This window comes from Danio rerio, chromosome 25, assembly GCF_049306965.1.
Source record: "Danio rerio strain Tuebingen ecotype United States chromosome 25, GRCz12tu, whole genome shotgun sequence".
Lineage (NCBI taxonomy): Eukaryota > Metazoa > Chordata > Actinopteri > Cypriniformes > Danionidae > Danio > Danio rerio.
The window spans coordinates 13,665,921-13,679,285 of NC_133200.1; the positions used below are offsets into that span (position 1 = coordinate 13,665,921).

Here is a 13,365-nt window from a genome sequence, read left to right on the forward strand (position 1 = left end):
GAACAAATGGTGATTTTGTTTTTTAGAGTGTATTCACCTGTACCGCATGTCTTTAGACTGTGGGGGAAACCGGAGCACCCGGAGGAAACCCACGCGAGCGCAGGGAGAACGTGCAAACTCCACACAGAAACGCCAACTGACCCAGCCTAGGCTCAAACCAGCGACCTTCTTGCTGTGAGTTGACAGCACCTCCTACTGCGCAACTGTGTCACCACGAATTAATTCCTTATTAGTAAATAATTAATTTACCGCCGCCTAAAATGACAATGCCATCATTTATCCTGATGTTTCACATTAGACATCGTACTATGCCAAATAGGTTTAACTCTAATCTATATGTGCGGCATATGTAGCTCTGGGGTCAGGAATTTCTCATAAAATTTTCCTAAAAAATGTTTTTTAATGTTTTTTTAAAGGTAAATGTAGGTGTAGGTTATACCAACCCGATCTCATGGCAATTCGTAACTTTTTGACTTAGTGGCTACTTTTATATGTATTTGTAAGTTCTCATTCGTACAATTTAATACAATTTGCTAATCCCCCAATGACGGTTGGGTTTAGGGGCAGGATTCAGTGGCACGCCTTCTTTTCGAATTCGTACAAATTAGCGAATAGGCATGGAACGATAACCGTTTTCAAAGTATTTAAAAATTTTCTGCTTTACTGTCCCTGAGGTATGTGTACAATTTTTCTTATTTAAGTTTTTTAGGACAACAGTATCTCCAGCAGAAAAGATATCAAAAGATGCCGTTTTAATTTGTAAAAAACTAATCCGTTTCAGAAACTAACAAAGACAGCAGAAGTCATTTATTCATTTGAATTATTGAATTATTCAGCCTGACATATTTACTGCTTTAGAATATTAGAAATAGTTCTCAAAATAAAATATATGTTCAGAAGGGATAAAAGATTTTGTTTTTTACCCAGACATTTAAAAAGAATATATTTTAGAGCAGTAATCACAATACTGTGAAACCGTGATAATTTTATTCAAGGTCCGACCCATGCATAGCCACTAAATTGACAAAACGTAAAATTATTACGTTTCCTCGAGATCAAGCTGGTTATAAAGTGCATTGTTCATTGCAGAGCTTCTTTATTAAAGAAATAAAGAAAAACAAAGTTTTGAAAAAGATCAATCAAAGTAATCAAATCACCTCATCAAAGTAATAAAAATAACACAAAAGTAACTCAAAAGTAACATCACATATTACTTACCCTAAAAAGTAACGCAAATAGTAACTTTTTTTTGGGAGTAGCTCAATATTGTAACACATTTCAAAAGTATCTTTCCCCAAAACTGTCGGTAATTGTTGATATAGTTTTAATGAACTTCTATTTGAGTAAACAGAGAGATAGATGATAGATAAATACTTATTTAGATTCTGCATAAGTCCAGAGAATCAGTCCAGAACTATTAAGGATAAATGATGTATTTTACACTACATGACATTGCTCAGTTTTAGCAAATAGTCAATATCTTCACTAACAATCCTGCAAAAACACTAATTCCAGAAAAAAGTTTTTTGTAGATAAATGTTGAATTTGGCTTCAAAATATATGTAGCTTGCAGACACTTTCCACCTGGCTAAATAGCAGTGAGAGACACTGTAATGAAAATAGTTGGAACAGTACATGGTATCCATAGCAAAAACAAACAAACACTGACGCCAGGGCCTACCTAACAGCATGCAAATCTACGTGACACATTATAGGGAATGATTATTCGCCTTTATTGACCTGACCGACTGCTGGTGTTCATTCAGTGTGTGTGTTTGTGTGCTACTCACCTTTGCCGATCTCCACAAACCCAATAATGATGATGAGGCCCAAGGCGAGTAGCTTAGCAGCGGCAAAGGCATCTTGAACCCTTGTGGCGGCCTTCACGCTGTAGCAGTTGACAGCGGTCAACAACACTATTGGGAGAGATGGGAGAAACAGAACACTTATTTTTAGTCTTTCACAACAGAGGCTCAGAGGAAGTTAACCTAAATACTTAGTAAACTAATTAGGGTACAATTTGTGAGCCACGCTTTAACTTGAGAGGTGTCATCAGCAAAGAGTTGTTGCCTTTTCATATTTACACGTGGCAGCATGCTTTAGTGTCTTGCTAAAATTTGTACCGCCAAATTTGTACTTACTAAAAGAGGAGATGCATGGTAAACTAACAAATCTGCCTGATCTTGAAAAAGGTTGGGTCCACATGTAGGTTCAAATGACTGTAAGTACTATATACAAGAGCAAGCTTTAATCTGGCTAATGGGTTTTGATTGTAATGCAGGGTGGATCTGCAGGTGATTACCTGAATCATACTCAAATGTCTCGCCCTACTTATTCCATCCACTTACTTTGCAATTTTGGTTACTTTAATTCTGTTTCAATGCGATTAAAAGAAAGCCTACTGATGTCACACGGTCCTGGATAAGATTGATTGGACTTGTCGTGGCAGGGAGCCTTGTGGGCAACGATTTTGGAAAAGCAAAACAAATTGGATTTTTATTTCTGGTAAAAACTGTGACTACATGTTATTAAAACTAATAATACAGAGTTTTAACTAACATGTTTTTCCTGTGTTGGTGTGGGTTTCCTCCGGGTGCTCCGGTTTCCCCCACAGTCCAAAGACGTGGTACAGGTGAATTGAATAAGCTAAATTGGCTGTTGTGTATGTGCGTAAATGTAAGAGTCTGTGGGCGTTTCCCCAGTGTTGGGTTGGGCCTAGAAGGGCATCCACTGCGTAAAACATATTCTGGGTAAGTTGCCGGTTCATTCCGCTGTGGGATGAAATGTGTGAAATGTGTGTGTGAAATGAAAATGAATAATAAGTTTAAACTAACTATGTCAGCTGTAAGACGCATGATTTAACCACATAATTTCACAATTATTTTAATTTTGTTTTATTAAGTTTATTTAATAAATTTAAATTGTAAAATGTAACATTCTAAATACTATTTAAAATTCTCCTTGTTCCTGTTTGTTTCAATCCGCTTTTTAAGTGTGACGTCTCGCAAAGCGGCCTCAAGATCTAAGCGCTCTATCATACTGTATGGGAGACTCATCAAATGGTAGTAATACACAATTATCGATGTGATACTTCGAAAATCATGTTTTTCGAAATTTTGAAATAAAGCGATGTAATACTTTCGAAAATCACGATCACAATACATGATACACAATACACAATCCATGACTAATATCCGATGCACAGAAAATATTGATGTCTATGATGCAGCAAGTTCAAAGACTGTTGTGTATGCCATGATTTTATATAAAATTGACGTTAATGTGTGATATGACAAAAAAGTGGTCATAAACGAAAATGTTCTCAAATGAGTAGCGGCTTGGACCCAGAAACAGTATTCCATACATCACGACTAAACAAGCAGATAGTTATTTATGGGATAATTGACTATGTTCACCTGTGTCTAGTTTGGTTCCTCATTTAGTCATGTTTTTAAGTCCTCATTATGGTTCATCCGTTTGTCATGACAAATCAAATAATCAAACAAATAAAAAATGCATTTTTATTGCTGATAAAAACTGTGATTACATTTAATAAAAATAATAATACAATTTTGCTGTTAGCTGTAAGACGCATGATTTAACATAAAAAAATTTCACAATTATTTTGACTCTTTGAATTAAATTAATTTAACAAAATTTTATTATAACCTAGAGATGGATTGCGGCTGGAAGGGCATCTGCTGCGTAAAAACTTGCTGGATAAGTTGGCAGTTCATTCCGCTGTGGCGACCCCGGATTAATAAAGGAACTAAGCCGACAAGAAAATGAATGAGTGAAAATTTTATTAAATTGTAAAATGCAATATTTTTAAAACTTTTTACAAATTTTCCTTGTTCCTGTTTGTTTCAATTCCCTTGTTTGGTGTGACGTCATGCGAAGTGGCTTCCAGGTCCAATCAAGTTAATGGTAATAATAAATGTTTATCGATGTAATACTTCGAAAATCATGATGTTTTTCAAAATTTCGAAATAAACCAATGAAATACTTTCGAAAATCACGATCGCAATATATATATATATATATATATATATATATATATATATATATATATATATATATATATATATATATATATATATATATATTAGGGGTGTCAAAATTAATCGTTTCTTCGGTGCACCGCGATGCAGACGCGGACAATAAGGTATCGGTTCAGTAATAATCATAACCGGTTATTGGGTACTGACGTCATTTATCTCCTGTGTGCTCTTTCGCGAGGGAGGTGAGCGCAAGTATTTACAATACTCAGCCAACTCAGGGCCGGTCCGAGGCATAGGCACCATAGGCAAATGCTAAGGGTGCTGTATATCCAGGGGGGCGCCAGAAAGGAACGCGGTTCAGTTGGTTTTGTTTTCAAAATTCCTGACACACATTCAGTTATAGACGGCAATAACTCAAAAACCTCTTACCCTAAAAAGATCTAAAGTGTGTTTCCTACAAAAAGACAAAGCTGGTTATGTTTCACAGCTGTCTTTTTATTTTTTTTCGCTCGATATTACGACCACTGCTCCGTTTAAGCCCTCGCAATATTTGTTTAGCCGGAAGAGCTCGCACTGAGAGGAGCTCTCAGTAAGGGACCGTCGGAAAAGTGCTTTTTTTTTCTTTATTTCGTTTTTCTGCTCCGCTCAGCGCGAGTTCTCCCTGTTGCGAGGGCTTAAGTGTGTGCGTGCGTGTGTGCGTGCGTACGTGAGTGTGTTTGTTTGTTTCTTTGGTGCTGTCTATGTTTGTGTATGTGTTTGAATGAGAGATAGTGTGGTACTGTGTGTCTGTGTGTTTATACAGACAGCTTGTTATAGCCTCCCCCCAAAATATAACACTGTATATGGAAAGCATCGTCAATGCACCGTGATATCGTATCGAACCGAAGGCATGATAATCGTAACCGAACCGAACCGTGAGACCAGTATAGGTTCACACCTCTAATATATATATATACATACATGCCTAATATAAAATGGCCAGAAAGTGATTATTTTTTATAAATGGTCAAAATATTGGTGTCTGTAATGCAGCAAGTCCAGAGACTGTTGTGTTCACCATTATTTTATATAAAATTGATTTTAATGTGTGACATGGAAAAAAAAAAGTGGTGACATACAGTATACAAATATTTTCTCAATTTAAATGAGCAGCGGCTTGGACCCAGAACAGGAACAGTATTTCATATGTCACGACTAAACAAGCAGATAGTTATTCATGGGATTATTGATTATGTTCACCTGTGTCTTGTTTAGTTCCTCATTTAGTCATGTTTTTAAGTCCTCATTATGGTTCTTCCTTTTGTCATGTTTATTTTTTCTCTAAATGTGACGCTATTACATAAATTGTTACAATTTTATAAATAAAGCAGTGACTTAAATGGATACCGCAAAAATTAAGTTTCAGCTAAGGAGCTTGTCTGTGTCAGGTTTGCATGATGTATTTGTGAGCATATACGAACTGGATATTACAGTATCTGTAGGTACGGTGTTTTCGTACAGGATAATTGTTTTGGAAAATCAATTGATGTGTGAACCTAATATTAGCAGCCACAGGTCCAATGTTCTGCATGAAACTCAATTGTTCATTGACCAATTACTGGTAAACAGATTTTCAGGGAATAATAAAAATCATGAGCTGCTTCAGCCTCTGGTCCCTGCCTCCAAGCTCCCTATTAAATGTGATTAACTAACAAATACTTCAAAGCAGCATTAGCTGTAAATCGGTCTGGGCACCAAACAGAGAGGCGAAGCCTGACAGCCTTTGTGCACCCTTAAAGTACAAAAGGGGGTCTGTATCGGGTAGGACAGTAGGGCCTGAGTCGCCTCACCAAAGAACACATGCACACACTGCTGTATTACACTGTTGGGCATTGCTGCTCTCATTCTTTAAACGAAGGATCATGAGACAGGCTCATCCCTGAACTCCCTAACGGCATGAACATGGTCCCACTCTGGGGGCCTCTCCCATGGATACGAAGCAATGAACCAATCCAGGAGGCAATCATAACTTCAAAACACATAATAAAACAGGTCAGAGAAAGAGTGGTCGGCTGCTACGCCAACAGACCTTGAGTGCATGAGGATGCTGGCTATAAACCTTGGGCTGAACTCTCAGTGTTTGCATCAGATGTGTAAATCCCATAACTTGCCGTTGCTCAGCTTAAGCCTATGGACGTAGTCGTCTTTACCTCCCTTTCTGTCTCGTCATGTGGCTTCTTATGGTAGGATTAGACAAGTCACTAGCAGGACAAGATTACAGCGAATAGTAAGTGCTGTGTTCATTCATTCCCTCACAATCACAAAGAATACAAATTCCTGTACCCCAATCAAGCATTCATCTGGCCTAGATGAAAAAGGAGGTGGAGAGAGGCAATGGGTGACAAAGAAAGAGACAGGGACAGAAAGGGAGAAATATGAGTTATATTTTGTTGGCCGATTGGTAATTAGGGCTTGAGCTAATTCTGTTAATCCTGGCTGGTTTAAACCTGCGGGAGGGCTGCATTGCTCGCATGGCTGCCATGGTAAATCACACCCTTAACTTATTGCCATGAGCATGCATGTCAAAGATTTGTGATTGTAGTGCTGCAGGGTAACATTCATTAACTCTTTCTGGGATTTACTCTCACTGTTAGAAATGTACTGCCAACTATAAAAGGGAATATTTGAATAGATTGCTCTGATTGTTAGAATGTAAAATAAGCTCACTGTCAAAATGGCTGTGATGGCCAAACACATTTTTAAAGTTTTAAATTGACTTTTCGGTGGATTAAAGATGGGAATAGAGGCTTATTGTTCATAAAAAAGGCACACATTTAAAACCTATTTTAACTGGCAAAGAAGTTGAAAGTACTGTAGCAAAATATTTAGGATATTTAAAAATACCTGGTGGTGAACAAGAAATTTTCAACATATCAGACATTTTAATTAGTGTGCATATTAAAATGTTATTTGAAAAAACAAACATAGATATTATGCTGTTAACAGCAACTTAAACATAACAAAAAATGTTTTTACTCTAAAAATAGGACTTACTTTTTTAACAAATTATCAGTATTTATCCTCAAAGTACAGTATGAACTTACAGCTAAATTCCTATCAATACAAATAAAATTAATTTGCATAAAGCCCGCCAAGGTGATGTAGCAGCACGTGCCACTTCCTCCAGTTGCATCGACTGCATGATGAAATTCGTCTGAACATTTTCAGCATCCTCACTTCCTCCTATAGTCAAAACACGCCTTTTCAGTTTTGAAACGTAGCGTCCTCGTCTATAATTACATATTTACTATCACACGTGTAGTTTAAATAATTTATTTCTTTACAATTGCTATGACAGATGATAGAAGCAAAGAAGCGCGCAAATGACAGCTGAGGTAAGTTAAAGTCCAACGTCACAAACGGTCAACTGAGAAGATTCACTTAGAATAGTGTGATTTTGGTGATTTAATTCATAAATTAAATAAAGTATTTAAAGTTTTAGAGGCTTAACAGTGTAGGTAACAGTTTACTTACGTATACACAGACAAGCCACCAGCTTAGCCCCTGTTTCAGGGACGGGACAGACAGGAAAGATTGGCTTCAGGATGTAAGTGGCGAAAACATATGCGACAATATACTGCGAGGACGGCCTGATGATGAGCAGCTCGATCCACAGTTTCAGAAACGCAGGCAGGGAGCCGTAAACTTCAAGGATGTAAGCGTAGTCACCCCCTGATTTGGTGATAGTGGTCCCTAGTTCGGCGTAGCACAGCGCGCCTATAGTGGAGAAGACGCCGCACACAGTCCAGACAACCAGAGATAGCCCGACCGAACCGGCTTCTTTCACCACTCCGGTTGGGGTCACGAAGATGCCAGAGCCAATGATGGTGCCCACAATGATGGCCACGCCGTTCACCAGAGTTATAGTTCTTTTCAGCACGACTGTCTCTTCTCCATCCGCAGGGCTGATATCTGTGCTCGGGCTTCCAGGCGTGATGTCTCCTGACGGGCTCGTGTTCCCATTTCCACCCCTGCCTGTGAGCATCTTCTCCGTCACCTGCTTGTCGTCTTCATCCCGTTCCGTGGATGCATTTGAACTCCGTTTCTTTAGCCCGGACATCGCGTCCTCTTGTCAAACAAAGCAACGCGCTTTGTACTTGGGTATTAGGTGTGAAAACGACCCGTTCAGCTCCTTCAGAATGGGCTCGGCTGATTCACGTTGATACCGTGGAGTCTGCTCTGACTCACAGAAACGTGGTATCTGAAGTGTGTCAACGTTGTAGAGGCGGACAAAAGCATCCCCTGATTCGGCCTGCCTCTTTCCTCCTAATAAAGGCGCGTCACCGCGTCACTGGATCTAGAGATCTGTTTGTGCTGTGCTCGTCGCCCTCTAGTGTCTACATTCATTTCATGATAAAAATTCTTGTTCTGAGAGATCAAGCAGGTTGAGCAGGTTAGAGTTTTGGATTATTGTTCAGTTTCCATTTGAGATTTGTATAAATAATGTTCTTATTAGAGCTATATAATAACCAGTAAGTCTATTCGATACATTCTCTTGACATTTTAAATAGCATGATAAACTAGACTCTATACAGTACTTTCAAAGTTGCAGTTTTTCCTACACCCATGACGATTTGCCAAAATTATGCCTCTAACTTTTGTTCAAATGTAAACAATATGAAAAAGGTCTGTATGACAAATGCATAAGCATTTTCTAAAAAGGAGTATAATGAGCAGAGCCAATAGAGCCAAATCAGTCTCAAAAATAATACATTTACAAAATATAATCCATACATTCACAACAGTTCAAATGTACAAAATCCAATTCACTAATTCAAAACGCGATTCATAAATACACAAATCCAATTCGTAAATTTAAAATGTGATTTGTAAATACACAAATACAATTTGTAAATTCAAAATGCGATTCATAAATACACAAATTTAATCCATAAATTCAAAGCGCGATTTATAAATACACAAATCCAATTCGTGAACTCAAAACACGATTCATAAATACACTAATCCAATACATAAATTCAAAACAATTCATAAATACACAAACCCAATTTATAAATGCAAAACGCAATTCATAAATAAACAAACCCAATTTATAAATGCAAAACGCAATTCATAAATAAACAAACCCAATTTATAAATGCAAAACGCAATTCATAAATACACAAATCCAACTTGCAAATTCAAAACATGATTTCAAAATACACAAATCCAATTTGTAAAATTCAAAATGCGATTTTTAAATACACAAATTCAATTAGTAAACTCAAAACACAATTCATAAATACACAAATCCAATTCATTTGGCAAAAAAAAAAAACTTTTGAATTCACGAATTGTGTGTTGAATTTATGAATTGTTTATTTTATTTACAAATTAGATATTGTAAATGTGAATAGTGCTGTGCATGTATGAATCTTATTTTGTAAACGTTATTTTTTTAGACTGATCTGGCTCCATAGGTGACTGCTGGTGTAGAAACATTCTAGTAAACAAAACAAAAATAATAAAATTTTAACAGTTGTTTAAAACACCCATGTGGGGGGGGGGGGGGGGGGGGGGGGGGGGGGTTCTTGTAAATAGATCAGGGTAGAGAAATGAGAATATCTTAGCACCTTTAGTGTAAACCTAATGGGATATAGAATTAATTAAATCCAGAGGGCAGACCAAAACAATGCCATATTTGTTTTTTCACATCTTTACAGCTGAATACAAATGAGGACTACTAATTCTAAAAAATAATACTAAACAGAATAAACTTTTTAAATTAATAAAATTAGATTTTTATACCCTCATAGTATAGTAAAGTGGAATATGTTGATGTATTTTTTTAAGTTTTACACATTTTTAGTTTGGCATTTCTATCACAATCCATACAAACCCAATGCAATTCACCTTGAACTTGAACAATTGGTTAGGAAACTGGATAATGAGTTTTTCCTCTAGAATGACTAGACGTTTTTTTTCCAAATGCTTAATTTCAGTTTTAAATATATTCAGAATCCCTGGCTAGACGTGAAGTACCATTAGCTGCCATTTCTCATTCACCTCTTGACAATTCTTTGATCATAATGTCTGAAGAAACTTATGAAAAAATAACAAAGTTGTCCCTGCTAATTTCCTGTTTTCAAGTAGACCCTTGAAAAAAAATCATGTGACATTCCCTTTGGCCTTCAAAGATATTGGTTCTCAAATTAAACAAAACAACATCTTAAATTTCACCCACAAGCTTTCGCATTTCAAAGACAAATACTTGCATGTCACAAGGTATCCGTCTCAAAAGACCAGGGGAGTATTATCTGCAGGGGGCAAGTGTGTTAGTAATACTCACGAACTTCATGACCTTAATTTAAAGGTTATATTCATCAGGGTTATTTGCCACCTGCATCCTCTATGCACGTGTGCTCTTATCACGAGAATTAGTTTGTATTTAATGGTGTATGTTTTTTCAGCTTAAAGATAAATGAGCCAGCAGGTGATTTCTTTTCCGTGGTACAAGTTATGTGGTTACTGCTGTGTTGTGCCCTGATATTTCAAAGTTCAGTTTTCTTTCTCAACTGGAGAGAGGGGCGCGGGTGTCTCAGTTCCCTGGCATCACAAGGGCTGGTTATCATTAAAAGTGGAAAACAGTCAGCTCGTGAAACTTAAGAGGGTCAGCTTTTCCAAACTTGTATTTAAAATTTGTAGGTATGAACTTGAGTGGTTTAAGAGTTTGAACATGGATTAAATTGTGAATTGAACCAGTTGGCCGATAAACTCTCAGGACCTCTTTTTGATCTAAAAAGGAAAACAGATGGATTTGGAGTTCTAAGAAATATCTTCAAGCCATTGATTCCTGTTTATAAAAGGTAAATAGGCGTGAATGGAGTTTACTTTTTGTCTAAAAATAACTTGAAACAACACTGAAGAACAAAACCAGCGTAAGAGGAAGGAGCCTCTTATTAGGAACTTTTATCTGTGACTTCTATTCAGTTAGCCAACCTCAAAAAGACCTCAGCATCCACCATTGTCAGTTGCCAAACTTCTTCCCTCATCACAACTGTGACCATCTGCAGAGTTTTCCAAAGGAGTCATCTTGATCTGCTGCTCTTCAATCAGGTCGCCTCCATAGTTTGTTTTTCCTGTTGAGCTCAAAGAGCATTTTCCCAAGTTCTCCCACACAATGATAGGAAACCATGGTGTGTTTGGGATACGCGAAAACTCAGTGTCTCGTCCCATTTTTATAACTCATGCGGCCAAGAACAACAAACACGGAACGGAATCTTTTTGAACAAAGTTTGAGACAAAACTCAATCCAGGTTCCTCAGCCTCTGCAAACACCCACACCCTGGCCAGATACTCTGTCTGATTTTTTGAGGTGCTGTCTAGCCCCGAATTATTGGAGGCTTTCGGTTGATTGCATGGGATCCTGCAATGCTGCAGTGTTGAGTTGCCAACATGAGTGGGCAGCCATGGCCTAATGGTTAGAGAGTTGGACTAGAGATCCAAAGGTTGCAGATTTGAGTCCCAGTACCAGCATGGATTGTTGGTGGGAATAGTTGGTTCCTTTGAAAATAGATCTCAAACTCAATTCCTGGAGGGCCGCAGCTCTGTGCAATTTCGCTCCAACCCTAATCAAACACAGCTGATCCAAATAATTGAGGTGTTCAAGAGAGTCATGAACCACTTCCTTGGTAGAATCAGATGTGTTTGATCAGGGTTGGAGCAAAACTGTGCAGAGCTGCGGCTCTCTAGGAATTGAGTTGGAGACTTATGCCTTTGAGCAAGCCACCTAACTCCCAACTGCCCCCTGGCTATGTGTTCACGAATCACTTTGGATAAAGGTGTCTGATAATGTAAATGTAGTAAACTGAGTTTAAGCATGTGAATTACTGTCATACGACCATGTGACAAGAGGCATGAAAAAACTAATAATCTTAGACCAGGTCGTATCCTGAGCAGTGGTGGTGATGGTGGAGTGGAGAGCATGAGACTGAGTTCTGAAAGACCTGTCATAGACGAGTCTCCACACTGATCCCGTGGACCAGCCTATACATCAGCCAGTGACCTTCTCACACCTGCAGCTTCTCCTCATTAGACGCCCAGGGTTCTTTAGCCTCCGGTGCCTAGACTGGAGCTCTGCACAGGAAGTTTGGCAAGAGGAGAAATGGTAATCCCCAACTGAGGCTGGTTTCTCTCAAGGTTTTTTTTTTTTGCCTTCACTTTCGTTAATTGGTGAAGTTTGTTCCGCCACTGTTATTGAAGATTTGCTCTTCATTGTTTGGACTTTCACAAGTGAAAATTAAAACACACTGAACTGAACTTCAACTGGACTGACAGTTTCAATTCACTACAACATCTATCTTAAGCTGCTTTGACGCAATCTCCATTGTAAAAAACACTGTAGAGATAAAGATGAATTGAAAACAAGATGATTAGATATGGATAAAGCAAACGATGGCACAGTATTTTACATTTCTGTACAGAGAAGTCACGTTTTGATCTTCTATTGGTTTCACGGATTCACGCTGTGCAGTTACGTAGGTCAGATTTCAGTAACTTGGACTTTGGAATGCAGCAACCTGCAAAACTTGTTGCACAAACTTGCATTTCCGGTTTGCGGCATTGTCATGCATATTAATGGAAGTCTGTGTGTCGAAAAAATGTGACCTCAGCATTACATTACCTGTTCAACAGCTTGATACTTTAACCAAGCAATCACATGACACAAGACAGTGCATTTAGGCATTTGCTGTATCCGAAACCACCCCGATACCCCAATTCACACATTAGTTCACTAACATAGTGCACTTAAAGGAGTGAATGAATTGGAGCACTGGAAGGGTATGCCATTTTGTTTATGTTTGCAAAACATTAAATAGTTATTTAATGCTTAGCGAGCTGTCTGTTAGTAATGAAACAAAGTCATTTGATTTCTGTCATGTATACAAATGTTTAATTAAAACAAAGTAAATTATTTAGTGTCACGGTGGCGCAGTGGATAGCACGATTACCTCACAGCAAGTAGGCCGCTGGTTCGAGCCTCTGCTGGGTCAGTTGGCATTTCTGTGTGGAGTTTGTGTGTAAATGAGTGTGTATGGATGTTTCCCAGTGATGGGTTGCAGCTGGAAGGGCATCCACTGTGTAAAGCATGAATTGAAAATACTTATGCTCTAGCACCGTGCCAGAGGAAACTCAGCATTATGAGCATTCTCTAGTCATTGAGTGTTCATCTCGTTATTGTGGTGCATTAATGGATAGATTGAGTGCACTTCAGAAAATCTACTACTGTTTTGGATGCCACTACAAATGGCTTCTCCCACAAATGCACTACTTAAGGGTTTCAGCAGCTGTTTTGGTAACAGCCAGTAAGTATAGGGGGAAAGTA

The 13,365-nt window shown here is 38.1% G+C and overlaps 1 protein-coding gene across 2 annotated transcripts in view; it reads right to left on the reverse strand.

The window, feature by feature from the left end:
* slc7a5 (solute carrier family 7 member 5) overlaps positions 1–8,236 on the reverse strand; it is a 44,232-nt gene extending 35,996 nt beyond the window's left edge. Inside the window, exons 1-2 of one of the 2 annotated variants that reach the window (XM_073942380.1) lie at positions 2,142–2,220; positions 1,791–1,916 (exon numbers count right to left, since the gene is read on the reverse strand). In XM_073942380.1, the coding sequence (XP_073798481.1) occupies positions 1,791–1,916; positions 2,142–2,205 (190 nt within the window). In that variant the 5' untranslated portion in view covers positions 2,206–2,220. Of the gene's footprint in view, positions 1–1,790; positions 1,917–2,141; positions 2,221–7,514 lie in introns of those variants that run through there. The other variant, NM_001128358.1, reaches the window with a different exon arrangement.
* Between the last annotated feature and the right edge of the window lie 5,129 nt (positions 8,237–13,365).